General features: G+C 40.8%; 1 protein-coding gene across 2 annotated transcripts; it reads left to right on the top strand.

Moving 5' to 3' along the window:
• Nucleotides 1-1,049: 1,049 nt before the first annotated feature.
• Nucleotides 1,050-26,762, top strand: brwd1 (bromodomain and WD repeat domain containing 1). Of its 2 annotated transcripts, none has more exons than XM_044353689.1 (44): nt 1,050-1,579; nt 1,694-1,752; nt 1,884-1,913; nt 2,123-2,182; nt 3,320-3,470; nt 3,714-3,812; nt 4,941-5,101; nt 5,346-5,567; nt 5,912-6,012; nt 7,068-7,138; nt 7,299-7,399; nt 7,521-7,561; nt 7,685-7,786; nt 10,824-10,977; nt 11,087-11,221; nt 11,666-11,794; nt 12,117-12,265; nt 12,408-12,484; nt 12,659-12,889; nt 13,010-13,193; nt 13,440-13,530; nt 13,801-13,923; nt 14,053-14,123; nt 14,381-14,609; nt 14,765-14,881; nt 15,431-15,538; nt 15,816-15,940; nt 16,142-16,224; nt 16,940-17,051; nt 17,651-17,712; nt 18,169-18,360; nt 18,522-18,642; nt 18,836-18,961; nt 19,109-19,175; nt 19,456-19,506; nt 19,766-19,891; nt 20,018-20,170; nt 20,372-20,532; nt 22,019-22,176; nt 22,626-22,751; nt 22,869-23,093; nt 23,262-23,588; nt 23,825-23,992; nt 24,108-26,762. In XM_044353689.1, the coding sequence occupies exons 1-44, from the start codon at nt 1,543-1,545 to the stop codon at nt 25,574-25,576; spliced, it is 6,885 nt and encodes a 2,294-aa protein (XP_044209624.1). In that variant the 5' UTR covers nt 1,050-1,542; the 3' UTR covers nt 25,577-26,762. The 2 variants fall into 2 exon arrangements, with proteins under 2 accessions (XP_044209624.1, XP_044209625.1); XM_044353690.1 differs by having other exon boundaries at nt 1,051-1,579; nt 18,205-18,360.
• The last annotated feature ends 571 nt before the right edge of the window (nt 26,763-27,333 follow it).

Here is a 27,333-nt window from a genome sequence, read left to right on the forward strand (position 1 = left end):
GACTTAACATTTCACATTTCAATAGTGAGCTTTAAACCTGATGCCAGAGAGAAGGAATGTATCACATTGATCGCTTTCAGAATTTGATGTTTGTTCTTTAAAAATAAGACTGTATCATCAGCTAACTGAGTTATTCTGAATTTTCTCTCTCCAAAATCCTTAAACCTTGAAAATGGTGGCAATGTAAAATATATATGGAAAGCAATTAGACAACTATAAGAAAGAGAAACGGAGCACTGGGGCAACCTTGGTGGACTGATCTGCAAACTGAAAATCTTTTAGTGGTATTTGGAAACAGCATGACACAGCTGCTGATGTCTCCATAAAGCACTCTAACACTAGAGATGAATGTATTACCAAAGTCAAAAGTTTAAAGTGACCTAAATAGGAACTGATGCTCCACTGTGTCGAAATTGTGTCGAAATACAGGAATAGAGAAAGTGTCCGATTCTAAAGATTCAGAGTAATCTATTCTATCAAGTAAGCCTAATGTTACAACTTATATATCTATTAGCCATGAAGCTGTTTTGAATTTCATTTAAGATTTCACTTGAGCCTTTTCTTAAGCATCTGGCAAAGATTAGTGCATATTTTATATTCTATATTTGGTAATGTTATTGGTCTCCAGTTATTCATCAAAAGATGGTCCTTGTCTGGTTTGGGAAGCAGTGTTATTAAACCCTGCATCATAGCTGTAGTCATTTCTTCATTATCAATAGATTCCTTTAAGATATTGAAAAGAGTTTCAGTTATATTCTAAAAACACAAATAAACAAATCAGATTTTTTTTATCATTAACAAAGGGATAATAGACAAACATTCAGGTAAGCAATATCAGCACATACAAATCAAATTTAAATGACACAAATACATATTAGGAACATACAAGGAAAATATTAAAATACAGTTACATAATAATGTATTTAAAAAAAACATGAGTACACATATACACAAATATAAACATATTCAGTCAGAGGTTTTTTTTTGGGGGGGGGGGGGGGGTTCCATAATTTATAATGTAATAGCTTATTACTTTTTTGTTGTTTACAAATGAAATCAGATTGATAAGGCAAATCATTACCAATGACGTCATGTGCAGAACTCACGACCTTGGTCAGTGAAATGGGGGGCGCCCGTGTGATTCTTACACTGCATTAAACATAAACATGTATTTACTCGTTTATATTTAAAACCGTGGAGTTTGGAAATCGTATCAAAACCCCGCTGTTTCAGTCATATATCGCAGCAGCAGCTCGGCTCCAGGCTAACGTGTGCTACTTTTTGTGTCTTTGTTGAAGAGTGCTCCTCCTCCTCCCCCACCCCCTTTTTCCTGTGTGCTTTCCGCTGTGGCGGAAGTAAGTCGTATCGCTGAGGGCCTCATCCTTCCAATGGCGACTGCAAACAGGCTGAATAGAAAGCGGGAGCAACCGTGGAGGGGGTCAGAGCTGTGTAACCGAAATTAAATAAATATATCCTATTCTCTGTAGTCATAAAGTTAGCCTGAAATTTGCTTTCACCTCTCCCACAATCACGTCCGTTTCAATGGCCAAAAATCGGAACATTTCGCTCCTTGAGTCGGGTAAGCCGCACAAGTAAACCCAATTGATAGCTCAATTTACAACGATATCGCTGGTGTTAATTGATCTCCCGGCTGCTTTTCTCACTATTTTACTTCCCCTCTGTTCAATTTCAGAGCTCTATTACTTGATTTCTCGTTTTCTAACAACGGGTCCGTGTCGGAGAGCGGCTGAGGTGAGCTAGCATGCCTCGACTGGCACTGTTTCTTGTGTCTTTTCCGAAATAGTTGAACTAGCTAGTTAATTAATAAGAGTTAATTGAGGCAACATGAATCTGAATCGCCTCTTTTAATTAATCCACTGCAGGTCCTGGCGAGCGAGCTGGAGGAATATCAGGTGTGTAACATTACTGCTGCTTGTTATCTGCTAGCTGCTAGTCGTCTAGTCTTGGCATAAAACTTGCTTCACTCAGTCGACTTTTTTTAATACCTCCTGAACGTCTCACTAGTTTGACATCACTCAGGGTTTTTTTAACCAGCTAAATAATGTGTAGGTTGCTGGTGTTTTTTTGTGATTTTAACTAAAACTATTTTTTTTTTCGACAGGTCTTACCCGGGAGATTGGACTGGCAGGGAAACGAGCACCCGAGAACATATGAAGATGTGGTGAGATTAAATTTAATATCTGCTATTAACTTCATTGTCGGCGGTTGTTATTGTCTTGTGACAGGGAGGGGGGACCCGGTGCTTGTTTACGGTCTTTGTTCTCTTTCCTGTCGGATTACTGCTGGATATCCTTGAGTCGTGATGACTGACAAGGTCACAACTCATCCCCGCTGGCTTAATTTTTAAGTAAACTGCGATATGGTCGCTCAGAAAGCAAGTATTTGGATAGAGGGGTTTACGGTAATATTATTTAGCCCCGACTGTTGTACTGCAGATAGGGTGGGTAGTTCGGCTTCTCGCGACGTCGAGACCGCCCCGCTGGCCAATCAGAGAGCGAGATGCGCTGTCTCTGCGTTATTTTGCATGTGACCTGCGCTGTGATTGGTCCATAAAATGAAAAAGTTTTTGCATAAGAAGCCACGCCTCTCGGAAAAGCAGTTGGGAACCACATGAAACAACCGACTGCCTGTCAGACGTTTACGCACCAATAACTTACTAATAATATCATATTACATACAACTAAAGACCACACAGTGTTAGAAATATGGTCAATTAAACATTTAATTCTCAAACTGAGCAAATTATTTCTTGGTAACTGATTATCAAGTATGAGAGTTATTTTACACTATCTGAGAAGGTTCTTGAAATGAAAAACAAATGTAGGGTTTTTCTCGACTTAAAACTTGCAGAGTAAATCCTGTCTTACCCCCACACAAAACTATATTAAGTAGACTCCTACAAGAAAATCGTAATATTATATTTTGTTAATAGGACAACATTCTTTTAAAAATATATGTAATATGTATGAGGGCTGCAACTAATGCCCATTGTCATTATAGAGTTTTATTATAGATGTCATTTATTTTTCTGATTTAGTCAATTTACTCAGTCCATTTAAAGTCCACTGAAAAATACCCATCACAAGTTGTCATCCAATGTGATGTCTTCATCTTGCTTGTCTTGTCTAACCAACAGTCTAAAACCTTGGCTTGATAAATGCCCTACTTATTATCAAAATAGCTGAGTAATTTTCAGTCTATCGATTAATCAACTTGTTGTTTCAGCAATGATCTGTACTCAGTGTCATAATCTGTATTCAGTGTCATATCACTAATCTGTCTTTGTTTACTCTGACAGGTTGCAGCCAACAGACATATTGCACCAGACCATTTGCTCCAGATATGTAAGCAGATTGGACCACTTCTTGACAAAGAAGTGCCATCTTGCGTCCCAGGTGTACACTCTCTCCTGGGGTCTGGAAAGCAGTCAATGCTTAGGACCGCAAAAGGTACACAATCTCCAAAGAGCCTCTTAACTGTTTTGGGGGGGGGCAACATCTCTAATAAGCTTTTTTTTCTCCATACAGTCTATGCAGTGGAAATTATACATCCCTCTTAGACTGACTTGTACATAATATTAAGGTTTGAATAGTTCCCTGGCTTTGTGCAATAGCCAAAACTGTTTCATTTGTTTCCCTCATTCAGCTGGTAAACAAGTGAATAATCCTGAGAACTTTCCATTTTGTTTTCAGACTGCGACAATGTGCGGTTTAGAGCTTCATCATATGCAGCCCTTCACAGGGGCAGACCACCAGAGAGGCCTTTGAACTGCAAGAAACCTCCACACCTAGGTAGGTCTGGCCTCACTCTGGTTATGTGCGGGAAATGATGCATGTTCTTGGCGTGGTATTGCTTGGCTGGTTTTTTAAACTACTTCTTCTCACTCAACATGTATGTAATGTGTGTGTGCTGACAAGTCATCGGATCATTGGGTAACCTGCAGAAAGGCAATAGATCAGGGAGACATCAAATCCTCATATGTAGTCCTAAACAACTGATTTGTTTTACGCTTTGTGTTCCTGTATTTGCATATATTGTAGTGCACGCCATTGTTGGCAAATATGAGTTTGGTCTGCTGCAATGACTCAGGTGGAATGGTTGCCTGGATGTGGCCTGTTGCATTGCAGTGGTGGTGGTTGTTATCAAGATGTCAATTATATTGAACATAAGCCAACATTTCATCTAGAGTTGTGTGGATTTCAACTGTTCTGGTGTGCTCCTGCACATGAGGAGCACTACTTGCAAAGATTCTGGTTACACCTGTTCACAGCAATGTTTTCTATTTATTGTCCTTCCCTTCCCAATATAAATCTGATAAAATAATCCACGTGTAGGTCTTGTGGATTTTTGTTTTTTAACTCAAAATATGCTATTTAAGCTACTGATCTGTTTTATCAAGACACCTTTTCAGAGGCCCTGATCTACAAATTGTCTTCACTAAATGCTTAAACGGCTTCAGCTTGAGGGAGTGATACTTAAAGTGGATAAAAACATTATGGATGGTGTTTTTCTGATATTTTCTCGTTTCCCTTGGCAACAGATACAAACCAGATGCATCAGACTTCAGAGCAGCTGTGATATTGTCATTGTTTACAGATCAGATTTGAATTGGGGGTGGCAGTGTCTTTTCGTTGCTATTGACGTCTAGATTACATTTATGCAATTGACACGATTAGTATAAAAAGAGAGATACTAAACTAAACTTGATTTGGCACATAAGGTTTACTGGAAGACGACGGTACATGCTTAGTTAAGCCCAAGAATAACAGCCTCTTGTATTTTCATTTTAATTCATCCCATGATGATCATAACCCCCCACTCCTGTCTGTATGAAAGTAAATATATCCAACACCCATGGTATTTGTGTTGATCTCAATCCTGTTGCTATATTCTGATGATTTGTGTCTTATCCTCAACAGTTGAGGTCCATCGTGGAAGAGAGCTGACGGGAGTACAGCGCTTCAGCTCCATCAATCCTGTCAGCAACTATGAGCACATGCGGCTGCATAGGCGGATCCTGGGGCATCTGTCTGCAGTGTACTGTATTGCATTCGATCGCACCGGTCTCAGGATCTTCACAGTAAGACTTGTCAACATGTCCCCTTACTCAGGAAAAAGTCCTACCTAATGTTGCTCTAATCATAGTGATTTTAATTTGGCAATGGCTCTTTTTAAAAGCTCTGATTAGCACAGTGGGACATTAATATTACACTCCAGACTTTTCTTTTACTGTATGCTGAAGTAGAATACAGCCAGTAATGCTTTGTGCGGCTCTTTAAACTCATGTTATGAATTTATTTATTTATTTATTTATTTTCTGTCAGGGCTCAGACGACTGTTTGGTGAAGATTTGGTCTTCGTTTGATGGAAGGCTTCATTCGACGTTGCGAGGACACTCTGCAGAGATCACAGACTTGGCGGTCAATTATGAGAACACACTAATTGCCGCAGGAAGCTGTGACAAGACCATCCGTGTATGGTGCCTTCGTACCTGTGCACCTGTGGCTGTGCTGCAGGGGCACAGTGGACCCATTACCTCCCTACAGGTGAAATAACTCATTCGTTCACTTTCAACGAGTTGATGTATCATCATCATCATCACCTTTTCAATACTGAGCTTCCTGGATGGACCACTGGCCTGAAGCCACATTAAAGTAATACTGGTCCAGCGAACCTGTTAATTATTGTTTTATATCATGGCAGCACTGTGCTGGGGATTTTTAGTTTACACTAGAAAATAAAATTTAACCTTGGTTTGTTGTTTTTTTTTTCTTGTTGGCTCAAGATCAGGCTTTGACTTGAATGAGGCAGTTAAGGGGGACAGAATGCATATCTCGAGTTCAATATGAGTAATTCAGGTGCCTCATGTGTGAACGTCTTGTGTTTTCAGTTCTCACCATTTGCCAAGGGCTCAAAACGTTACATGCTGTCCACTGGAACTGATGCTACTGTCTGCTTCTGGCAGTGGGACTCCAACAACATCAACTTTAGGTGAGGGCTGCTCTAAATAACTGTATGTGTTTGAAATTGTGACATTGACAAATACTTAGTTGTAATACTTTTTTAAAAAAATATGAACAAAATTAACTAAAAAACTTTGTGTTTCATGAGGCCAATTATGAGGAAATGTAATTTCAAACCCTTCCACCTGATGAAGGTTGGACAGAACAAAACTTTGTGAACTTATAAATATTCCAGCAGTAAGAGAGAAATGTCTCATTGTTTTGAAACACCCACACTGTGTATATGTAAACAAAATATAGTTTGTTTGTTTATCAGTTAGACTGACATGGCTCTTAGCAAACAGTGTAACATGCTTTGCTGTTGGCTGTTATGTAAATGAGCTTTGAAGATGGTAGCTTTTCTTATGAAAATAGGTGGTCGGCCTACAGCAAACACTGGAAGACTGGCCAAACTGGATTGACAGTGTTTTTTTTTTTTGTCCTGACACTAGCTACCATATTGCTAATACAGCCCCTAATGTAGCTGCATGCAAAAAGCCTGCTTACCCATATTAACTTGAACTTTCAAACACCTAGTTGTGTATCAAGCAACCTGGTAGAAAAGAACTTAACTAATCAGATGTTTAAGACAAGAGTTATCTCTGTTTTCCTCAAAATATGTGGATGAGACCTATCTGGCAAAGGAATGTAAACCCATCTGCTCACCTGACTGTAATCACATCTGTCATCATGAAGTTGAATGGCTGGTTAAATGAGATGAAACTCTACTTGTTGGCCCATCCTTCAACAACTGTCAATTAAACACTAGCTGTAAAAGTTCGACCTGGTATTATATTGAACTGTTGGTTGTCAATTAGCACGTTTAGGCAAATGACGTTGGGCATATTTTCATAGATGTGGGCAAATGCTCAAGATAATACTTTAAATTCTTAAGAGCTCCCATACAATGGAAAAAAAAAGTATTGACACATAAAGCCTGCTCCTTTTTTATTATTTATGCTTGTGTTGCCCTGGAAACATAAGTAAAATTTAGACAAACTGTTTTGTTTAAAATCACAAGCATTTTCTCTATTATCCTTCAAGTGATCGGCCACACAAGTTTACAGAGCGGCCGAGGCCGGGAGTTCAGACTGTGTGCTCCTCATTCAGTCCAGGTAATGAGTCTAACATCCTGTGAAGATCATTATGTTGCATGTAAACCCTGTTTGTTTTGAACTAATCCATATATATGCTACCATATATATAATTATTATTACACACATAAAGGTAAACCTCTCTGAATATTTGGGTCAAATATTTCATATTTATTTTCAGGTGGGATGTTCTTAGCAACAGGAAGTACTGATGATGTCATCAGAATATATTACTTGGGAAGCGGGAGTCCAGAAAAGATATCAGAGCTCCACGAGCACACGGTAGGGACCCGGACCTCTCAAGAGCAGACATAAACTTTCAGCTGCATATTCTGGTTTAACACATAAAACAAAAGTATAATCCTTTACTCATGATCACTCTCTCTATTTCTACTCTGTCTAGGACAAAGTCGACAGCATCCAGTTTTGCCACTCAGGTGAAAGGTATAATAAATGATTGTATATTCAGTTTAACTCTGCACTGGCATTTCACTTGGAGATTAATACTGAATCCAAATGTAATGTTTACAGTGATGGTGCAAGGTTTTAGTCGCTGTCTTTTCTCAGGTTTGTAAGTGGAAGTCGAGATGGAACAGCGCGGATCTGGAAGCTCCATCAGCGCCAGCAGTGGAGATGCATCCTGCTCAACATGTCTGCCACTCTTCCAGGGTAAGGACCCACTTTGCTGTTGATTTGCATAGATTCCTTTTGATGTGTCCTTAGCAAATCACCTCTTCTCCATGAGAAAGTAATCAGTTGAGAATGTACATTGGATATTCAGCAGCATGCTGGCAAACAAGAACCAAATCCCCATTCGCTATAAAAAGTATCCGGTTGGTTTGCTAAATTAAACTAAACCATTTGCTCTCTGGTCTGCATCAAAGAGCTGTCGGAGCACGTCCAAGTGAACCAGGTGCTGATGGCAGCTGAGGAATCCATTTGCCCAAATGTATTATTTGTTCAGTTGTCAGATTGTTTGAGCATAAGCACCGCCCTCTCATCTGCTTGTAAAGCAGCCAACAGGACGTGAAGACACTGAACACGTCCAGCTAAGGACTGAGCGATGTGGGATTTTAGAATGTGGATTTCTGAAAACCCTTCTCTGCTGATGTCAAGAATGATTTTTTTTTTTTCCATCTTGCTCTGTTTTTACAGTAATTTGGTCAGTGGTTCAAATATATTTTAAAGTAATATACCTTCAAATGAATGAAGCACCCAAGCTCACTATTTGTTTTGTCTGACAAGAAGATGCATTGACCTTGTTGGTTAATATGTTGGTTATAGCGACGTCATTTGTTATCTGCCGCTACAACAACATTATGTCGAAACTCTTTGCTACAGTATATTTCATCTGAAGAGGGTTATATTTGCGATAATCAGTTTACTCATACTGTCAGCTTCCTTCATCTTTTTTTGAGAGCAAGAAAAAAATGGTGTTTACACTCAATGCTTGTCTGGCTGCCTTGAGAAGAGCTATAAAGGAGCCTCACCAGAAGTTTCTAATATTGTTTTATTTGCCAGAGGCTGTAAACGTAAAGTGAAATTGCCTCTCAGAGGTAAATTTTAATTACAAAAATAATTAACATTTTTCATCGCTGTATGTTACCCAACTATTTTCAGAACCTTTTCATGTGTTGTTGTGTGTTGTTACAGCAGCATCCGGCAAAAAGATAAATAATCACAAAGGGTTCGTCAATGACCTTTCATCCTCTTTATAGTAGTGTGAAAACCGCAAACCGCAAAGAAAACTATCATCAGCGTCACACAGGTTTTCACTTTCATTTTCAGCAGTGATGACAAACATTAACAGCTTTGGGCATGACTCAGTTTTTCTCCCTAATAATAAATGAGGAATTATTATTCCTCACTCATCAGGTGAGGAAGTCATTCTCAGATCAGACATGTGCCGGATTGCTTTATGACACAAAATGGGAAGATTGCAACTTATTTACCTCCCTCAGCAAAGTGAAAGAGACAACACAAGCACACTGAAGAATTGTGTGGAGGAGTAACAGGTAGCAACATGCTCTTTTTTTTAACAGGAAACAAAGGGAAGATTCGTGGAAAATGTGGGCTTAATTTCCAGTGTTTCTCCCAGGATTTTTTTTTTTTTCAGCAGTGGTGCTGTTGTGCACGCACACAGCCCACGACGCCAGGACCCGTATTTGCGCACACCGGCAGTGGAATAACTTAAAAGTACCGTTGATTTGTTCCAGATAGGTGTAGTTGTCATGTGTTGTGATAATTTACAGGAGCTCTTGACATCAGACGGACTCTTGAGGCCCAGACAGCTATAGTCGTAATAAATGTCAAAGAATTAATTGCCTCAACACAGTCTGAGGGTTTGAGGGTTCTCCCCCAAGAAAAGTTGATGTTATTTGACTTAAATCTGTGCATTTTCACTCCATTTTGGTGATTTGATCGTCATTACTGTATTTATTAAAAAAAACACAGATTGTAGTTTTCCACAGTACACTCAGACTTTAGCAAGGAAAAAAGTGAAACAAACATATTCACTGATGAAGTAACTATGTCCTGAAGGTTTATAGATAAGGGATTTGAACTGTGATTTTTCATAGTCAGGATGTAGCTACTAGCCAGCTGGACTGTAGGGATGAGTGTTGTTAGGATTTTATCCATACTCTTATCTGTCCAGTTCTTTATCATTACTTTTATCTGTTCTTTTTCATTACTATAAGAATAGTTTTGCGTTAAAGTATTATTTAAAAAATAATACATTGAGAGCAGGATATGATTCATATTTCAAATATAACTAAATATTGTTTCTAGAGCAGCAACAGTAATGTTTACAACAGCAAAGTCACTATATAAACTCAGTAAAATATCACTGGAAACAAATCTAAAATGTCAGTAAAATAAATAATATTCCTGACATCAAAATACTGAGTGAAGTTTAGAAAGAATGAAGAACACAGACAGTCACTATTAGTCATTCCTCCTGTCCTCTGTCCTCCTCCCTCTGCTGCTGATGTGATTCACTGCTGCAGGTACTGCTGGTAGAGAGAGAGAGAGAGAGAGAGAGAGAGAGAGAGAGAGAGGCTGGTTTGTCTCAGCCAGCAGCTCGGTTTACAAGATCTGCGGAGAACTAAGCTAAACAGTTCGGCTACATACAGACAGCTTTTGTTTTTGCTTGTTCATAACTAACCAGCGTGCTGTAGTTGTGTAAAACCTCCCGGCGGTGGATGACTGTGGACAAAGCAGTTGAAAATATCAGTTTTCTACATGTTTATGCTTGTTGAACTGGTGATTTGACAAAGTAGTCTTATTGGCTTTTTACTTGCGAAGGTTTTATTGCACTTACAGTAACAAGCGTAGTCACTGTCTCCACCGCAGCCTCTCTGCTCTGTGTGTGTGTATGTGTGTAGGAGCTCAGCCCTACCCATAGTCAAACACCGGCACAGAAAGCAGTAGAGAGAGGAGGTGTGAGTAATGACCGCTAGCTCCAGTCAGCTGCTTGAAGCAAAGAGAGTGCGCGTGTTATTTTGTACAATATGAAATCTCAGCAGTGATGTTCGTCATTTAGCAGCAGTGCTGTGTCACTGTTTAAAGCTTATAAGGGGAACATTGATCTCTAGAATTGTCATTTGTGTCCAGTAAACATACGACTGTATCACGGTTAGATATATCTTGTAAGCGATGCATCGTCTATGTGTATTTTCTAATGTCATGCTTTTTTTCCTCTCAGTGCTGAACAAGTGAGTGAAGAGGAAAGCTACTTCAAACCCAAAGTCACCATGGTAGCGTGGGATCGCCATGACAATACAGTCATCACAGCCGTTAACAACCATCTCCTTAAAGTGTGGAACTCCTACACAGGACAGCTGCTACATATCCTTAAAGTAATTGCGCACAATGTCGTCTTTCTGTCGAGCGTTGTGGATATCACAAGCATGTCATTCAACTTCTGCAAAATGAAAGAAGAGACTAACCTGAACATGTTGTCCCCAGGGCCACGAAGCTGAGGTGTTCGTCCTGGAACCGCACCCCTTTGACCCCAGGATCATCCTGTCTGCCGGCCACGATGGGAATGTCTTCATATGGGACCTGCTGCGAGGGACGAACACCCAGCACTACTTTAACATGGTACACTGACACTCAGCACATCAGCACTGTAACATAATGAACAAATAGTGATCGTTAGTCGTGACTTTAAATGTTTTTCATCCTTAACTCGTCACTCATTTCTTCTGAACCTGCTACTTCTCTGTTCACAGCCTTTTTCAGGATGTTTTTTTCACCTTTAATCCATCCATGTACTTTACATTGAGTCTGACTGCAGAATTCATTTTTTTATTATTTCTGCACAAAGTGTGACGATGGAGGAAACAGAATGTGATATTTAATAGAAATCTACTTCAAGGCCTTTCACGATCTGAAAGGAAAAAAAAAAAACACATCCAAGGGCACAGATTGTGAACAAGTAGTGAAAACTTACATAAAAAAAACAGTCAGGTTGTCTTTGTGCTAGTTTGTCTCCTTTTCTCTTCACTTGCTTCACCTGGGGGTGGTTCTGTGTTTGTCTCCCAGATTGAGGGTCAGGGTCACGGAGCCGTTTTTGACTGCAAATTCACCCCTGATGGTCAGCGTTTCGCCTGCACAGATTCTCATGGCCATCTGCTCATCTTCGGCTTCGGCAGTTCCAAGCCATATGAGAAGGCAAGAATAAACCTCACATGTACATTTTAAACCTTCATGCAAACAGTTTGTAGTTGCTGTCATGTGCAAACTGCAGTAACGCCTGTTTTAAGGGCAAATTTTGTTTTTACTTGAATGAGTATCAGTATTGAATTTTACAGATGAGAAATGTTACAGATCTTATACTTAAATGCTTTCTGAGCTCACTGTGTGATTTGAAAATGTAACAATGGGCTTCTAAAAATAATTGTGCATGTGAGAATCTGAATAATCTTACATCCAGTGAATCTAACAAACGCAGCTGGTTGAAGTTGAATTTTTCTTCCTCTTGGTCTCTACACAGCTTCCAGACCAGGTCTTCTTCCACACAGACTACAGGCCGCTGATCCGTGATACCAACGGTTTTGTGCTTGATGAACAGACACAGCAGGCACCCCATCTCATGCCCCCACCGTTCCTGGTGGACGTGGACGGAAACCCCCATCCGCCAAGGTAGACAGATCTTTATATAATTCATAGCAAAGTCATTGTTTAATTCAAAGCTAGAAATTTTCAGTCAAAAGACTCAACAGCTGTATTGGGTTTAAGATATAAACTCTTGCAATATTTAGATTCTTTCTCCCTTAATTTTCAGGTATCAGCGTCTTGTTCCAGGGCGGGAGAACATCGCTGCTGAACACCTGGTTCCTCAGCTGGGATACGTTGCCACTAGTAAGGATGGAGATAAAAACATGCTTTAGTTTAAATTTTAAAAAAAAACATAATTACCCTGCCATAAAATGCCATGAGGAACTTGTATTCCCGACTGCACAAGTGTTTGAGCAGTGTGCACTTCTACTGCTGTGCCCTCATGTTCATGCTCTCCCTGCATGTTGACATCTTCAGGTGACGGCGAGGTGGTAGAGCAGGTGATCAGCCAGCAGACTGCAGAGCACGAGGAGGCTGCGGTGAGACGCGGCAGCCTTCTGGACCAGGCCATCCGACAGCTCCAGGAGCAACAGGACCGGCAGCTCCCCGCAGGGACAGAGGCAGTGCCGGGGGCTGGAGCAGGACCAGAAGGGCAAGCTGAGGCCCAAGGCCCAGCGGTAGCACCAACACCAAGCACACCGCGCAGAGGTATCAACACACCACCACTACTGTGTTGGATTGTTTAGCTGACATTTTGATCTGATGAGCTGTTGGAGGCTATTTGTGTAAATTTTTTTTATAAATATTTGTTGTTTTCTGTTAATGCAGTGTCTGTGAATGATCGAGCAGATGTGCAGTCTCCCCCTAATGTGGGTCTGCGACGCAGCGGACAGGTGGAGGGTGTCAGGCAGATGCACCAGAATGCTCCTCGCAGTCAGATGGCCACCGAGAGAGACCTGCAGGCCTGGAGGCGCAGGGTGGTGGTGCCTGAACTGGCACACAGCAGCTACAGGTAAATACCTTAGAACATGTTCTGTGTAATCTTTCTATATGACATCTAAATGGTTGTACTCAGTTGATTTTAGATGGATATTTAGATCACATCCAAGAGAATCCAGTGTTTTATATATTTTTGTTGAGGGGAAAATTATAGATTGTCACAGTTTCAAGAAAGAAAACTGACACCTGAACCATTTTAGATTGCTCTGCTTTAGTACTATTCCTCTGTATTCTTAAACATTACGGAAATTGATTCCAGGTACCAAGAGGACATCCGAACCACCAAAGGAGATGAGGAGGTTGCTCTGTACAATGCAAAGAAGAGACGCATTATCTACAGCAGCTGCCGAGTAGGTTTCTTGTTCCTTAGCCAGTGTTGGTAGACTTAAATGGCAGTTTTGGAAAAAGATTTTTTCTTGTTGTTTTTTTTACTCTGATAACATTCAAGGTAATATACTGCATACAATACATTTCCTGTGCCCTCTGTAGAATTTTAGTTTATTTGTATTATTTACAACAAAATAATTGTAAGCATTTTCTGCTTTTCTTCTCTCCTGTTCACAACAATCTCTGCACAAATTTTTGCACCGGTTTTGAGTCAGTCTCTTCTGTCCCCTCAGGATGATTCAGATGATGAGCCTCCCATTGCCAAGCGAGCACACAGCCGCGGTGACACGTTGGAATACATCGACTTGTCGTGTGAAGAGGGAGAGGAGACCGCAAGCTCGGAGGTACACTCTGAGGTATCGTATTCTCTCCTCTCTCCTCCGCTCTCCTGTGACTTAGGGAAAAGTGTCATTTACAAGCACCTGAGGTCTTTTTTTGGCAGGGATTTTAAGCAGTCTCCTGTTTTTGTTTTTTAATCTGCCCAGGACAATGAATTGGACGGCAGTGATCTGGATTCCTCCAATGACGAGGAGGAGTGGAATAGTGACAGCTCGAGGTATAAAGTTTTATAAACGAGGGTTACTAGTAGGGAGTCATTCGTAGTGTTTGTATGAACATGTTTGGAGTACCAGATGTAAAAATGTCAGATGTTAAAACTTTATCACACCTTTGTGTTGTCTTAGGAGGCAGTACCCACCCATCTGGTACCCCAAGCAGGTTCAAACAACAGTTTAACAGTTTGAGTTTTTCTATTGCATTTATTTATATTTATGTGACCTAAATTGGTAATCAGGATTGCTTTTGATTGGACAGCCACACTTCCAGCGAGTACTCAGACTGGACAGCAGACGCTGGTATCAACCTGCAGCCCTCCACTCCCTTGTCATCACGGAAACGAGTGCGGCGCCAGCTCAGCAGCTCCGAAGAGGAGGACGAAGAGAATGAAGAAGAGGAGGAGAAACAGCAGCAGAGTGACGAGGAGGAAAATCCTGGGAAGAAAAGCAAAGAGAAGGCCAAGAAAGCAAAGAACAAGTTGCCCAGGGTGAGTCGTTACGTCCTAGTATGTCCTACTCTTCCTGCTGTGTCACTGTCTGAATCTTCACTGGGTAGTCATTGCTCAGACTTTAGATTCTGTCACATTTTAACTCAGATTCACATTTACTCACATACCGTTTTATATCTTGGTGCCCAAATCAGCGGCCAAAGGCCAGACCATCTATCATCAGAGAAGTGTCCAATGAGTTCAGACCGTCACCGTGGATCACTGATGTCATTCCCAGGAAGTCTCCTTTTGTTCCACAAATGGGTGATGAGGTATGTGTTAAAATCAGGAGTAGTATTTTATATTTGTTTTAACATTATTGTTATCTCCAGTTTCTGTTTCTGTCAGTCTTGAACAGAAATCATTGTAGGCTATAGGTTTGTACTTTTACCTTGAAAGTTTAGCAGGAAATAATAATCCTTTTTACAACAAGATGAAACTTTATTCTTACTCAAGAGACATTAGAGAAACAGAATCAGAGAAAATGTAAAATGAATATAAAAACATGAATAAAATTGTCATAAGAACATTAGAAAGGCTTAACCACACATATATGAAGAAGAAATGTGAGTTCTTGTAAACAGTTTTAACATAACAGACTGTAAAACTTGTTTATTTATTAATCGTATTAACAGTTTATTGATATTATTGAGGATATGTATTCTTAAACATGCAGCTGATGTAGAGATGTAGTCTTAGCTCCTCTTGCAAATCTTTCGGTGGTACTAGCAGGGTGTCATGATAATGATAATGATAATGATCATGATGATCATTGTCTTTCTCATCACATGCATAAGTTAACAAATGTCTGTGTCTGTCAGGTCATCTACTTCCGGCAGGGCCATGAGGCTTACGTTGAGGCAGTGAGCCGGAGTGAACTATACCCCATCAACTTAGACAAACAGCCATGGAAGAAAATGGAGCTGCGGGTAAGAGAAATAAGATAAGCAGGGTCGCAACGCAGGTCTAATGGAACATAATAATGAAAATTACACATAATTGTTGAGACCTTTTTCATGATTTGTAACGCCTCAACTCAGGTCATGAGAAATGCAGGTGATTACAAATCTAGATGTATTATTGAGATCATTTTAACCAAATGTAAACACAACTAAAATGATTACTTTTTGTTGTAAATGTTTTTTCAAATTTGTTCATCAAAATTCAAAATTAAATTGAACTGAAATCCTGCTGGATATTCCCAAGGACCAAGAATTTGTGAAGATCACTGGGATCAAGTATGAAGTGTGTCCTCCGACACTCTGCTGTCTGAAGCTGACTCTTATCGACCACGGCACCGGCAAAATCTCAGACAAGTCGTTTTCTGTCAAGTAAGCAGTTCAGTTTCACTAACTGGCTCTTTATTGAGAAACATATTTTTGCTTTTCCTACTCTCAACAATTCTCAACTTATTCTCAACATCTGTAGTGTATTTTTTATTAGTTATTATGATTCTGCATCACTTTGACAAAGACAAAGTCTTGAATGTTTATTGTAGTTCCCCATTAAAGTGCCTCTGATTTCTCCTGCAGGTATCATGACATGCCAGATGTCATAGATTTTCTGGTGTTGAGGCAGAGTTATGACGAAGCGCTCCGTAGAAACTGGCAACCAAGTAAGTAAAACCGGTACTCTGCTGCTTCTAGTAGTGAAGACAACTTTCTGTCAACAACACTTTCTGCCATGAGCTGATTTGACTTTTGGTTTTAAGGTCACGATTTGATTTTTGATTAAAACTTTTTTTCCAGTGCTGAGGGCTATACCATTGTTAGATTATTGAGTTTTGATTTGTACAGATCAACAGATCATTGGTCTTTTGCCTGTCATTTCCATTTTCATATTCCTCTTTAAAGGCTACATGTGATCAACTGTGATATAACTGCCTTATTTTTTTGGGAATGTACCACACTAAGGCCATATGATCAAATTTAAATAATTGATTTAAAATGCAATAATATTAACTTATTTCACCAGTCAATTGGGAACAAACTGTTAAACACAAAAACAAAAAGAAGAGCCACTAGATGGCAGAAGGGTACTTAACAACAACAACAACAACAACAGCTTGAGTTCATTGGTGGATTTTTGCAGGTGAAGAATCTGTCAAAATATTTTCAACTTTACCGAAGTGTGTAGCATAGACTACAAACTGTAGTTTTTCTGTCATGTGGTTCACGTACAGTACAAGTCAAAAGTTTGGACACACCTTCCTGTTCACTTGAATAAGAAACCTTTTGACTGTTACTGTACATCCTGTTTCAAATGATTCATCAGTGCAGCCACCTTCCTAAACCGATACCATACATTTTGTCGTCTTCTCTCCTGTGCAGATGACAGGTTCCGCTCAGTGATAGACGATGCCTGGTGGTTTGGGACCATCGTCTGTCAGGAGCCGTACCAGCCAGAATACCCTGACTGTCTCTTCCAGTGCTTCAAAGTCAGGTGGGAAACCACAAATGTTGTAAGATATCACATGGAGATACGGTGCAGGCCAGTTAGTAGCACTTTTCTAGCGCATACTTCCTCTGATACTTTCATTGTTTCAGCTTAAATGTAAAAACCTTGTGAGACAGTAGTGAGTGAAGTGAAATTTGTGGCTGCCACTTCCTCGTCCCAACTTTCACCCTATTTGTCCAGTTCTGGATCGTCTGTCTCAAAGATGGCAGCGAGCATTAAATACAAATCCAAGCTTCATAACATCCTTTCACAAAATTGTAGTAATTTTACAGATGTTAAATCTACATTTTTAATGTTTATTATTTATTTATAATTTTAACAGTTCACATTCAGTCGGTCATGACTTTGCTGTTTGTCCCCTAGTGGTCATTAAGAGGCATCACAGTGTTTACATGTGATCTATTGAGCCAGCATCATTTACTTGTCTCCTCTCTGCTCAACTGAGTATAGAACTTCATGTCTGTGACATTGTGTGCTCTTGTTAATGACAGTAACATATTTGTTAGTTGTTTTTTAAGTAAAATAAATGAAAAACAAAGGGAATCTGGCAACTTGTCTTACACTCACTTTATTTTTTTCATTAGATGGGACAACGGAGAAACTGAGAAGCTGAGTCCCTGGGATGTGGAGCCTATTCCAGAGGATGGTAATTAAGAATTTTTAGCCATGCTAGCAGCATGACTCTACAGATAGCAGTGCCGGTCTGTCAGTCGGTCCACCACTGAAATATCTTGACAACTATTGGATGGATGCCATAATTTTTTTGCACACATTCATTCATCCAGACAATGTATCATATTGACGTTGGTGATCAGTAAGCTTTTCTTTAGCTCAATTTCTGACTTTTATTGAAATATCTCTAAAACTGTTGGATATATTGTCATAATGTTTACTCTTGTAACTAAAGATCACAAAGGTAATGAATGCTCCACTGTCTTTGGAGCAGGTTAAGTTCATGATAACAGATCAGAATATATTTAAGGCCTGCTCCAGTCAGCATTCATATCAGAATAAATATAGTGTTTTTATTCCATGCATAAGAGACTGGACAGACAGTGCCCCTACCCCTGTGTGATGCACTGGCTGACATTGCTTGCAACAGGTTATCACACTGAACAAGTCCATCTTTGCTGTGCAGCCCAGCAGCCGGAGACAGAGGGAGGCGGCATCCCTGTGACAGCGGAGGAGATGTGTGAGCTGATGTACAAGCCTGTGCAAGGAGAGTGGGGGGAGAGGAGCAGGGACGAGGAGTGCGAACGCATCATCGCTGGCATCGACCAGCTCATCACTGTCGGTGTGTACGCATAAACAGACACTCCCTCTTTGAGTGAACATGCCTGGTCAATGTCGTTTTCAGTCTTTCACTTGCATCAGAGTGTCTGCAGATTCCTTTAAAATAGTTTTTTTTTCCCCCCTGGTTATACTAACCCACCTCACTGTGTGTTTCTGCTACAGAGATCGCAGCTCCCTTCTCTGGTCCTGTTGACTTAGTCCAGTATCCCACCTATTGCACCGTTATTGCTTACCCCACTGATCTGGGCACCATCAGACTGCGACTCCTGAACAGATTCTACAGGTCAGTCCCAACAATCTCCCCTCGTTCCACTTGCCTAATAACGCAAGCAGGTCAACGCTTATTTCAGGAATTATTTGTACTCGACTGACCTGTTGACGTAGCTCTGTCCTCAGATTGTCTTCTGCTGTTGAATTTTAGAAACAAATATTTTATGTGGTTATTGAAGATGTATCTGACTTCTGATGGTCCACAGGCGCCTCTCAGCATTAATTTGGGATGCCAGATACATTGCACATAACGCCCGCACTTTCAACGAGCCAAGGAGCAAGATTGCCCACTCCGCAAAACTCATCACAAATGTCCTCCAGAAATTTGTCAAGTATGTTTTACTTGTTTGTTTTTCTGGACTGACTTTTTCCCAAAAAATAATCCGTGCTAGGCCATGACCCAGTTTACTGGCACAGTAATATTCAACACATGATCCCCTACACTTTTTAAGTTGACACATTTTTTCTACTCTCCCCAGTAACCCAAGCTGCACAGATATCATGGAGATTTACAACGCTGTGGAGGAGATGGATGAAGATGATGAGGTACGTGTGGCTAATCTTAAATCTTTACTATAATAATGTCTGTTTAATGTGTCAGGTACTGCTGTCAAATTGTGACATATTAGTTTAACTAACACGTACAGTTATGAGTTCACAGTGTAATGAAAGAGGCTCTAACTTGCACATAAGCAGTTACATTTTCTTAGGAACAGTTATATGTGGCTGCCTCCTCAATGGAAAATTAAATTACAATTTGGTTAATTATCAAAAAAACATTATTACCTAACTAATTATTAAATCATTAAATCATTATTGCCCACAGGAAGAGGATGCAGAAACACCAGGAACCTCCTCTGGACACAGACTACGTCAGGTAAATGGAGAGAATTTATAATATATAAGGTTTCATATAAAGGATTTAGACATTATATAAAAACAAGACAACCTAGACCAAGACTTGACAAACGTTACTTGTTGAAGCTGTGCATGAGGTCATCAGAGACGTGGTTATCTGGACGGGAAAATAGAAATGAGAATTTGGTGGCAGACTGACTGTTAACGATTCACTAGTGAACAGACAGGATGTGTTGCGTGTCATAATAATCTCTTCTCTTCCTGCTTGATATTGGCAGCGCTCTGTGGAGGTGCCGCCAGACAGAGACTCCTGGAAGGAACATTGCAAGCATCTGATCAACTATATATTTGAATGTGAAGACTCTGAACCGTTCAGACAGCCTGTGGATCCTCAGAACTATCCAGTAAGTTTACACAGCGCGCTAAGGTCATGCTATCAACTAAGCAACATCAGCAAGGGATATGTTTTGTGTTGTTTTGGTAAAAATTAAGTCTAAAACATGTTTGTTTGTTTGTTTGTTTTTGTGCAGGACTACCATGACATCATTGATACACCAATGGACTTTGGCACGGTGAAAAGGACTCTGGAGGAAGACCGCTATGAAAATCCTGTAGAGCTCTGCAAAGACACTCGGCTAATATTTGCAAATGCTAAAGCCTACACACCCAATAAACGCTCCAAGGTAGGGGAGTAATTTAAGTCTGCGGAAGAAATGTCAGAATTACTGCCCTCCAGTGCAGGACATAACCACATAACTATAATGGTTTGAGTTCATCTATTCAAACCTCCTCAGGGCTCAGATTTTAAATTAGATATTAAGTCATTTATATTTTGACTTCACAGTTTATGTTTTAGCTTCTCTGACTCAGCTGTTCTGTTGTAGATTTACAGTATGACATTGCGGCTCTCCGCCTTCTTCGAGGAGCAAATCAGAACAGTCATATCGGACTATAAAACTGCCATCAAGAGCAGCGACAGGCTCCGTCGCAGCCAGAGGTTCAGAAAGAAAATGCAACAACAGGATCAGTCCGCTGCTTCATCAAGGTCTGTTTGATTTCTGTTTTCTCCTCAGCTCACCTGCTCTAAAGGCCATGGGTTAAAATCTGGCTGAAGTAATTTCTTGTTTTTTTTTTTACTGGTTTCTTTCTCCATTGTAAATCAGCTAACGCATCACAAATGTTTGGATATCAGTGGGCAAAAACTTTGTTTTAATTTCCAAAACAAATCTCTCCCTGGTCCTCCTCCTGATCTAACAACAGGTGAGGGAAGTGTCTGTGGAGCCAACAGTCCTATGTAGTTTCATATTGATGAGAGCAGCACATCCGGGTACTTTGCTCTTGTGTCATGTACCCACCCCTTTTTGGGTGAAAGCAGCCCCGCTAATTTGACTAGCAGTAAATTCAAATACTGAGGTCTTTACCAATTTAATAGCATAAGATGATAAAACCGTATTGCTTTTTAGCTATTAAGAGCCCAAATCCTATGGCCAGTCAGGCAAATAATTATGTTAGACCAGAGGTTTTCAAAGTGGGAGGCAGGCCTCCCCAGGAGGGCTCCAAACAGTTTCAGGGGAGGCTCAGTGAATGGAAGTGAAAAAATCTTACATTAGTTATCAAACCGTGGTCACATAGAATAGCCTAAATGTGTGTGATTTGGTTAAAGAGATAATTCAGAAGTACAGTAGTTTTGTGGAATTTTACTGTTCTTTCCCACTTTCCAGACTCAGAAACAAGTAAATGCCTTCAGACAGACTTTTTTTTTTTTTGTATTTGGTGTAGTCTGAAGTACGTCAGGCTATCTTGGCTCAATTGTTGAGTGTCTGTGGGATCAAATAACATAATCGTGATCCAACAGGCATCCAGGAATTGAGCAGTTAACTAAGGGGGGTGACGGGGCACCTTTTTCCAAGCTTTGTCTGAGGGAAGGCCCACAGTCTGAGACTCTGAAAACCCCTGTGGTTATGGAGACGATCCTCATCTGACATCTGCAGAGTGCTGCATGATTGCCTTTGCCTCACTCTCGGCCAGATGTGCAGTTTTCCTCAAAATGAAGGATGCTGCCCCGCCCACACAGTCAGCCTGGCTTTGAGACATATAATGTCCTGTCATAACTTAGAGATGATACGCTTTCAGTCAGAGGCTCTGAGGAGAAATTCTGTAAGACCTGGGGACCCTTTTTGACATACTTTCATAACGTCCAATCAACAGAGACGCATTCTAACTCTGCCCTTGACACGAAAAAGAACATCTGACTTCATGGAAAGAGCTACATCTTTAGTTTTATTTCTTTATATAGGGTTTTCTTATTTTATTACTGTTATTATTGTCATTGTTATTTTATACGATACTACATTAGTGTATATTTTATTTCTGTGGAATTTGTTTGCCCAACCCTGGGAACTGCTTTAGTTGAAAATTTCAATAAAAAGATTGTGAAAGCAATCAGATTTCATCCAAAACTGTGCAATTGCAGATGATTACCTGCTCACTGGTCACTGTCTGATCACAAGTTGCATTCTTCTTTTCACAAGTCAAAAGAGGGCTGCTCTCAAAACTCAGGAAAAAGTGGAGTCGACGTCAGTGACCAAATCTACCTCAGCCAAAGTGTCTGTTCCAGAGCGGACCAGGAGGAGTCGAAGCAGCTCCTCGGAGGATGACTCTGGCTCCAAAGCTGCTTCATCAACACCAGGTACAAAATACCCATAGCGAGTCATTTTTTTCTATCTATTCATAACTCAAATATGGCACGATATCCTCATGCTAACAGCACTGTTATGGCACATTAATCATGAAGATTGATACTATTTTTCTGAACTGTTTTGGTAGTAGTTTCAGAACTGGTAAGGTGTGAAGATGCATTCATAATATGTTAACTTTCCCTAATTAGTTACTGTTCAATAGAAACATTTCAGTATTTTGCTTAAGTTCAAAAACCTGTGAAGTCTTGATAGCTCCCAGGTATAAATAAGTGAAGTCATATCTGACTGACCTAAATTACTTAATGACGGTCATGGTAAGAATATTTAGGAAAATAAAGCCTGTGTATGTGTTTGGTTGCTTAAGAAGTGGAGGAAGCTTCTGTGTCACTGTAAGAGGCAATTAAAATGTTGATGCATTCTGACATTTCTTCTTCTTCAGAGTCTGACAGCGAGAGCGAGCTGAGTGAGTCGGAGGAGGAGAAACGTCCAGGTTCCTCGAGGCACCATCAACTCAGACAGAAAGCAAGAGTTACAAGAGGCAAAAGTGCCAAGCAGAGGAAAAAAGGTGAGGATAGTGATTGGGATAAGAGAGAAAACAGGAGTACTATACTATAACAGTCTAAAGTTGTGTATTTAAAAAAAGGCTTGATAAATGTGCCTGAAAATACTCTTTTGTTGCCAGTTGCTGAGAGTGACAGTGAGGAGGAGGAGGAGGAGGAGGATGACGACGAAGACGAAGAAGAAGAAGAAGAAGAAGAAGAGGAGGAATTTGACAGTGAAGGTGAAGAGGGAGAAGATGGAGAGATGCGCTCCCAGTCTTCAAGTCGTCGTTACCCCAGCAGGACTAAAAAGCGTGAGAGCAAACGGCTGACCAGGAACAGTGCTGCTGCAGACAGGAAACGGACTGGTAAACACTACTGATAACTCTTTCAAACCCAAAGTGTTTTAGTTACTACTTGTCAGTTACTGTAGTAGTAGTAGACTAGGTGTTATTGTACTCAATGTTATTATATCCGGGCGCTGGCATTTCCAGCAGCCAGCGCATTAAACATCCTCCTGCATGGCTTGTTTTCAGAGGGCAGAGCGGAGATGAACGGTCACAGCAGCAGGTCGTCTCGCAGGGAGACGCGTCGCCACCAGAACTCTGACAGAACCACGTCCCAGGGCTCTGACAGGGAAGAGGAAATCACAGGACGCAGGTCACTCAAGAGAAAGACTGCGAGGGCGGCTGTCAACAAGATCAAACTGCTTGAAGCATCAGATGAAGACTATGAGGAGGAGGAGGAGGAAGAAGAGAAGCCAAGAAGGAGCAGCAGCCGTCTCTGCCACTCAGCCCGGGCCAGCAAACGCACCGCAGTGATCCAGAGCAGCTCAGATTCAGACGGAGAGCCATCAACACGGGGTAGGCGGGAACTCGAAAATGCTTTATTTTGTACTTTAAACACATAATACTAAAATTTATATATTCAACTTCAAAAAAATCTTAAATACAGATGTTTTGCTCACAAACCTTGCAAGTGTAAACACTCCTTTTACATCCTTAAATCAAATGTAAAATCTATTTGCATTTGAGTTTTTATGTTTTAGGCACATTACAGGGAAAATTTATTCTCAATTCTGCATGTTTTTACTTTTTAGCTTCTCGGAATACAAAGGAATCAGCTGGAGAATCAAAGGACGAGGAGGAGGAGGAGGAGGAAGGCAATGACAGCGATGCTTCATCCTCCTCACAGAATCAGCAGAATGGAGACACAAAGTCCACCAAACAGAACACATCAAGAACAGCAGCCAAGACCAAGGGAAATGGTGAGAAATGTCCACATCAGTCATATTCAGTCTTGATTTGTAGTTGCCAGTTTCCTTTCAAATAATGATGAAAGTTGCTCTAATCAGTTGGACTTAATCCTCCCTTCCTCTGCAGATACTTCGTCCCACATGAACGGACACAGTGCAAAACATCACAAGTCTGACAGCAACTCTGAGCAGGAGGAAGCTGCAGAGGAGAGTTCTGGAGAAGCCGAGGAGGAAGAGGAGGAGGAGGAGGAGGAAGAAGAGACAGCTGTGTCTCAGAAACCCTCCAGAAGCACAGCAACCACTCCAGCCAGGAAAAATAGGATTACAAGTGAGGAGGAGGAGGAGGAAGAGGAGGAGGAGGAGGAGGAGGAGGTAAAGGACACTGAACGCAGGACCACAAGACACAAACCGCCTGTAAGCTCGGATGAAGAGGACAAAGACCATAATTCACAGAAACACTCACACCAAAATGGGAGAAATGTGGAGGAAGCAATCCACAAGGACTCAAAGAAAAAGAGCCGAGTTTCATCATCAAAAAGCCAAGATCAACAAAAATCTGCCTCAACTAATAAACTGGACGGTGCAGAGTCGGAGGAACTCAGTGATACTCCAAAGAGGTCCAGACCACGCAAGAAAAAACTGAAAAAAGACAAGGAAGTTGAAAGCAATCACTCCAGTGATGAATCTGAGGTTAAGACAAAGAAGCCAACAAACAACAAAAGCAAATCTAAACGGCCTCGTGGTTACACGTCTGCTTCAGAGAGTTCTGAGCAGGAGTACAAACCCAAGAGGAAGGCGTGGAGGAAACGCTCCACGGGCTCATCGGATGAAGAGTCGGATAATTCAGACAACACACCTAACAGACGGCTGTGCCTCCGAGCCCTGCCGAAAAAGAAATACATCAGTGATAACTCTCTTTCTGAGGAAGACTCTGCCTCTGCGAGCCAGGCGAAACAGCGGAACGGTAACAAAACAGCCACGGTTTCTAGGGAAGACAGGTATGATAAGAGAGAGTCTAACAAAAGCTCTCCCAGTGAAACCAGGAATCAGCTGTCTTCCAAGCGAAAACGTATTTACACCTCAGACTCTGAAGATGGTGTAGAGAAAGGTCAAGTGCGCAAGAGCAATAAAAATAGCAGGTCAGGCTCCTCCAAGCGTCCCAAAGGGGAATCCAAACGAGAGGAGGGTAACAGCAACGAGGAAGACGCCGCTTCCCAATCTGATTCCAGCGAGGAAGAAGAGGAAGATGTTGGTCGTTCGAGGAGGGGAAAGAAGAATGAGAGGCGGCCAAAACACAAGCGAAAGGAAAGCTACAGCAGCAGCAATCACAGTTCTGACTCAGAAAGCAAGCAGCCGTCTTCAGCCTCTGAAAACTCAGTTGCCAGCTCAGGGTCCCACAGCAGTCCAAAGAGGAGAAGTCGCAGACGGTCCTCCATTGGCGAAAGGACTGCCAGCCGCCAGCTAAGGCAGCGGCGCCAACGGGCCGCCTCGGACGAGGAGGATAGTGACGAGTCGTACAGCAAATCGCAGCAAAAGACGCGTGTGAACACCCGGAACCGGGGGAAGCGGACAGTAACTTATCACGACAGCGAATGAAGGACTTACCGGCTGGAACTACAGGCTTTAGAGGAAAAGACGGAGAGGCATTAACTGGAGACAGTAAAGACACTTGATGGCCACGTTATGGTAGTAGCACTGGAGTCCTCGAGAGAAAATGCTGTGAATCTGTTTCATTCAGGGATATTTATATTTTCTATGAAAAACATGTTTATAGATGTAATACAAATTCAAGCATTTTGAACTGCTGGTTGTCACAAGGATACAGAGCAAAACTCCACCTCCCATACTGCTTGTTGTGATTTGGCCAGCAGAGTAACCATTCTGGGGAATCTTGTCAGCTTGGGTGCTATCTAATATACCTCCTGTTTAATCAAGCATATTGCTGGCTTGCACTAAGATACACTGTAATGAGGTATTTCATACACTAGTTTTGCATTAGAAACTCAGGGGTCAACTAAGTTTACTGTAGTCTCAGACATGCAGTTGTTTTTTGAGCTAAGGTGTAAGGACAAGAAACAATTCCAGGTCGGCAGATGTCCAAGCACACACTCACTGGGACAAAACGAATCCATGTTCAGACTTTTGACTACAGCACTCCTCTGTAAATCCACACACTTAATGCTTGACTGTATTGAGTTGATATGAGCCAAATGAACGAATATGAATTCTCTCCCCCCCCCCCACCCCCACCCCCCCATACCATTTATTTTTTATTTTTTTTTGGATTAGTTTTGTGTTATATTCTAGTGAATAGATGTAAATATGTGATTGAGAATGAGAGGTTTGGCGATCAGTCAGTAGCAAAGCGTTTATTTAAATTTGAAGTTTTTTATTTTTTATTATTTTTTTTTTACATTTAACTGCATTGTCTTGCCATATGTCACAAATTGGTACCTTTTTGCCAAGTACAAATAACCTGTACTTATTGCAAAAATGCTGTGATTTCTCATATTGGGAAGACTTGTTATTGTTGTCCTGTGTTACCTATTTTCAGTATTAAATTCTTTTTCAGAGTTGACATAAAACATTTTGCCAGTCACATGGTTTAGTTTGGTTTTTGGGGAGGTTTCTAAATACAGTCGCTTTATGACATTTTGCTTAATGTTTTTCGTACTACACCTTTAATAAACAGATTTCACAGGAAAAACTATTAATGCAATGTGGTTGTGGAGTGCAATGAATGAGTTATTCCTCCTATTAATAAAGACATAATTTCAAGGTGCACGCTGTGTTTGACTCAGTCGTTGTTGTCACAAACATGAGCCTTCTGCTTATTGTGTAATTATTTTGTTACATAGCAAAACCTCTTAATGGGCTGTTCATGTTACTAATGTCTCTATTATGAGGCACCTAGAGTCATTAGGCTAGCCATGTTGTTGACCAAGCTCTCCTCACAAAAACTAAGACTAAATGATATTCAAATTTTATTTCACAATTTATTAAGGGCATAATTTACCTCTGCCATGCTCAGTTTGTTCTTAGCAATACACGTGTTATCTTGAAAAGAGGATTTAATCCTGGTTTACTATACTTAATTAGATATTGCCATATTAACTCAAGTGAAGTTCATAAGATTAAAAGAGACTATTTACTTCCATTTAAGAGTTTGCTCCATGTAAGCATAGTACCAACTCTCAAAAGTAGATACTGACACAGGGCCCCTCTAAAAATTATACATGGCTTCAACATTATGAACCAACCCCTCCTTGGTGCTAATACAGGAGTTGCCCTAAAGCACTCTCCATTTCAGTTTATAATAATTCATTTACAACTATGAACTCGGGGTATTTGGG

Source organism: Thunnus albacares, chromosome 6 (genome assembly GCF_914725855.1).
Source record: "Thunnus albacares chromosome 6, fThuAlb1.1, whole genome shotgun sequence".
In the NCBI taxonomy this organism is placed as follows: Eukaryota; Metazoa; Chordata; class Actinopteri; order Scombriformes; family Scombridae; genus Thunnus; species Thunnus albacares.

Bases quoted from the DNA above. Each gene is read 5' to 3' on its own strand.
- brwd1 (XM_044353689.1), top strand. From the start codon at position 1,543: ATGGCCAAAAATCGGAACATTTCGCTCCTTGAGTCGG. The intron at 1,580-1,693 runs GTAAGCCGCACA...GTTCAATTTCAG, and splicing joins CATTTCGCTCCTTGAGTCGG to AGCTCTATTACTTGATTTCT. The intron at 7,787-10,823 runs GTAAGGACCCAC...TTTTCCTCTCAG, and splicing joins ATGTCTGCCACTCTTCCAGG to TGCTGAACAAGTGAGTGAAG.